The sequence below is a fragment of the Lasioglossum baleicum genome, chromosome 11, assembly GCF_051020765.1.
Source record: "Lasioglossum baleicum chromosome 11, iyLasBale1, whole genome shotgun sequence".
Taxonomy (NCBI): domain Eukaryota; kingdom Metazoa; phylum Arthropoda; class Insecta; order Hymenoptera; family Halictidae; genus Lasioglossum; species Lasioglossum baleicum.
In genome coordinates, this window is record NC_134939.1 from 4238719 (window position 1) to 4242504 (window position 3786).

The following is a 3786-nucleotide window of genomic DNA, read 5'->3' on the forward strand; positions in this document are numbered from 1 at the left end:
AGCCTCGCATCAGAAGTTTGGAAAACGGTTCCCGTTTGATCAAACTGCTGGAAGAAAGTTTTCGATTCGATTTACAGTGTCCAACACCAAATATGTTCAAGAATTACTGTTGGATGATTCATATAGAGTTGTTTTCGCTGATTCTGATTCTGCCCTTAATTTTTCTCCTAGACGCACAGTTATGAGAAACTTAATTGTGAAAAGAAACATATTTTTCAACTTTAAACAAATATTGTGATATTGTTATAAAAGATATGGTCCAATATTTCGGTAACGTGAAAACCGGAGGAACGCGTCGGCGTAGATCAGTCGAGCAGGTAGTTCACACGGATAGGGTAGAGGTATGCTTGTTGTTGTGTAGCGCGCGTGCAATGGAACAGGCACCAACACGGGCAAGCGCGGTCGACACCGCTCACGGACACGACAATACGTCACGGAAGGGGAAACCAGCGACCAGGCTTGCCATATTCCGCGCGTGCCAGGCCCCTTATCGCTGCGCCCCTCGCCCATCTGCTGGACTAAGCCCGCCTGGCTTGCCCGACTCGTCCCACGCGTGCGCGTTGAGCAAGCTAACGGGTGTCCCATAAAGACTTCACTTTCACCCAAGCCAAGCCGTCCGTGGTGTCGCGCGGAACAAAAGAACGCCCGTTAGGTTCCCTACCTGCTCCCACTGGCGAGGAGTGGGGCAAGCCAGGCGGGCTTAGCCCAGCAGATGGGCGAGGGGCGCAGTGGTAAGGGGCCTGGCACGCGCGGAATATGGCAAGCCTGCCAGCGACTCAGGGGAACGGCCCACGGCCCACGAATATCCCAACACTGCGTCCACGGTCCGTCAGAGTGGGGGGTTCTGCGCCGAAGGGGAAAGGTCCTCGCGTCCACGATTCTGGCATCACTGAGTTAGAACGTCAAGGACCGTCGCGCGGGTATCCGTACTCCGCAGAACCAGAAAATAAACAGTTTCCGAAACAGGTTTGTCTGCTTTGCACGCGGTTTGAAAAATCACTGGCTGCAGACAAGTGTCGAATGGGAGTGGATCGTTCGGAACGTGACATTCGTCTTCCTTGTTGACGTCGGTGTTTGTTCAAACGATTGTATCGGATCGGATTGAATCAGATCGGTATAACGGGAGAAAGAATCGTGTGACGCACTCCTGCGTACGATCCACGGTCAAACAGTGCGCAAAGTGTCTCGCTGATCTTTGAACGTCTTTCCGAAGCAAAGAGAAGCGATTGACAGAGTCTGCACAAGAATGACTCGTCACATTCTTCTTCCCGTGCTGATGGTTCTTCTTCTGCAGAGGTGTACTGCACGTGAGTATAATTTCGCATAAGCACGTAACGCGTTTACCGGATCCGACGAGCCAATGAGCCGACGATGACCCGACGGACCTCGATTTTCAAACATTCCGCGAAAACTCTAGCCATGTCCGATAATATTGAGTTTTCTTCTTCCGGATAGAGGACAGGTGCTCCACACCCAAGAATAGACCCGGTCTGTGCATCAATGCGCGGAATTGTCCGGCAGTGGTTCAACTCTGCAAGACACACAGACCCTTGACCAGAGAAATTCAGAACTACTTGCGGAGCTTGCAATGCGGCTTCGAGGGCAGGACTCCCAAAGTTTGTTGCGCACAGCAGGTAAATATAAACAGGTGCCTGTGTACGGGCCGTGTACAACTACAACGTACAGCCTCGATCAAAACTGTTAGACGTCTCGATTGTTAAACCTCGATTATCCGGGCCTCTGATGTTCGAATTCTTTATCTGAATTATTCTTTGTCTGAATACTTTCCGCAAAGAATTAGTTTGCGTTAATGAAGTAGAATCGTTTTTCCAGGATGCGCGTTCTTATTTCTCGATAATACAAAAGTGGGGTTTTTCAGTAGTCAAATTTTTCGTTTACCAGTCGTAATTTATATTATTCGGGTGCATTCAATCATGTTCCACTAATTAACACAGATAATCGAGGTTCTACTGTATTTGTGTTTTCGATACTGTTGATTTTTCATCGTAGCTATGATGTGTCGCGGTTGAGTAGCTGATCGCCACAAAGGAATTGCAGTGAATAATAGAACAATGGTTTCAGCCTGTAATAACGACAGAACCACCCCCAACGTCAACGGAATCTCCGAGCCCGCAGGTCGATCTCATAAACGTGTCCGCACCCCCGGACGTTTCCAACCACCCGAACTTACATCTGATAAACGAAGACTCGTGTGGTCCGGTGTACACGCAAAAAATCATCGGTGGTAGCAAAACCGGCGTGTTCGAATTTCCGTGGATGGCATTGCTCGGTTACGATTCCGGAAACGGTGTCCCGGATTTCAAATGCGGTGGAACGCTGATCAACAAGCGATACGTGCTAACCGCTGCCCACTGCGTCACAAGGCTACCCTCTGGTAAGTCAGTATTCGATAACCAAATATCATACGAAAGAGTATCTTAGCGTCGACGAAATTTTCGGTTTTCCAAAGAAAAAGTTGTTGTCCCCGATTAGAGGGCAATTAAAGCCTTCATTCCATCCCGAACTGCGCGGCTCTTATTGTTTGTCCACAGACCCCAGAACCTTGAAAGGGCGGGGGTCCCGTTCATTGGGTAGCCTAGTGTGGAACAAATTCTCCGTTTTCCAAAGAAAAGACTTTCGTCCCGGATGAGGGGGCAATTAAAGCGTCCATTCCATCCCGAACCGCGCAGCTGTTATTGTTAATCCGGACACCTGAACCTCGAAAGGACGAGGGTCCCGTTTATTGATACTATTCTACTACTACTACCACCGAAGCAGTTAAAATAGAACAACCGAAATATTGTCTTTAGGTACTAGACTGATCGGCGTACGGATAGGGGAACACGATTTGTCCACGGAACGCGACTGCGACAAAGACGACTGGGGTCTCCAGGTGGCCTGCGCGGAGAGGTATCAAGACTTTGGCCTTGAGAGCGTGCATTTTCATCCTGACTATACGCCGAAATCGGCGCAGAACGACATCGCCCTGTTACGATTGAACGCAGACGCTGATTACAGGCCGAAGAACGTGAGGCCGATCTGCCTGCCGGTCGGTTTCAACTCTACTCTGCCAAGGAAAAAGGTAAGTTTTGTCAGCTTTGAATAAGCTTAGTTTTCCTCGAAACGTTCTCGTGACCATTTCCTCTGAATGTTTCGACGACAGATGGTAGTGACGGGCTGGGGTAAGACGGAGAGCGGTATGCGCAGTCAGGCCCTGCTGCAAGTGAAATTGACGATCGCAACTTTGCCGGATTGCGCACAAGCCTACAAGGGCAAAGCACAAATCTGGCACAAGCAGTTGTGCGCTGGCGGCAGCAGAATTGCGGACGCGTGCACCGGAGACAGCGGTGGACCGCTCCAGTTACCGACGCTCTTCAAAGACACCGTGAAATCCGTTCAGTTCGGGATCGTTAGCTTCGGACAACGTGGCTGCGCCATAGAAGGAGTCCCCGGCGTTTACACAAACGTTGTTTATTACATAGACTGGATCTTGGGCATCGTTAGACCTTAGATTACTGTACACATTTTCTTAGGACTTTGACATCTTTTATACGCGGTCGACCAATCGAACCGGAAACAACATTCTCTTCGCTGAAACGCTTCAACCGAATTTCCAACGCTGTAATTCCCGATACGGCAGGGTCGTAATCGTTACGCGTGCGTAAAACTGTGTAATGATTGTATAAGACACGAGACATCTCCCTCATACACTATACGCGAGCGCGCCACGCGAAACCGCGAAGCACTACCTCCCGCGGCGGCCGCGAGGTGGCTACCGCGACGCCG

General features: G+C 50.0%; 1 protein-coding gene across 1 annotated transcript; it reads left to right on the forward strand.

Annotated features, from left to right (window-relative positions):
- The first annotated feature begins 1246 nt into the window (after nt 1-1246).
- On the forward strand, nt 1247-3586 carry LOC143213668 (CLIP domain-containing serine protease B4-like). The gene is made up of 5 exons (XM_076433722.1): nt 1247-1307; nt 1456-1634; nt 2083-2395; nt 2811-3082; nt 3164-3586. Exons 1-5 carry the CDS (start codon nt 1247-1249, stop codon nt 3509-3511), a joined length of 1173 nt encoding a protein of 390 aa, XP_076289837.1. The 3' UTR covers nt 3512-3586.
- Nucleotides 3587-3786: the final 200 nt, after the last annotated feature.

What these genes read in the sequence shown, in the direction of transcription:
- LOC143213668 (XM_076433722.1), top strand. Translation starts at nt 1,247, where the DNA reads ATGACTCGTCACATTCTTCTTCCCGTGCTGATGGTTCTTCTTCTGCAG. An exon ending in TCTGCAGAGGTGTACTGCAC is followed by an intron (nt 1,308 to 1,455) that starts GTGAGTATAATT and finishes TCTTCCGGATAG; the next exon opens with AGGACAGGTGCTCCACACCC. An exon ending in CTACTCTGCCAAGGAAAAAG is followed by an intron (nt 3,083 to 3,163) that starts GTAAGTTTTGTC and finishes TTTCGACGACAG; the next exon opens with ATGGTAGTGACGGGCTGGGG.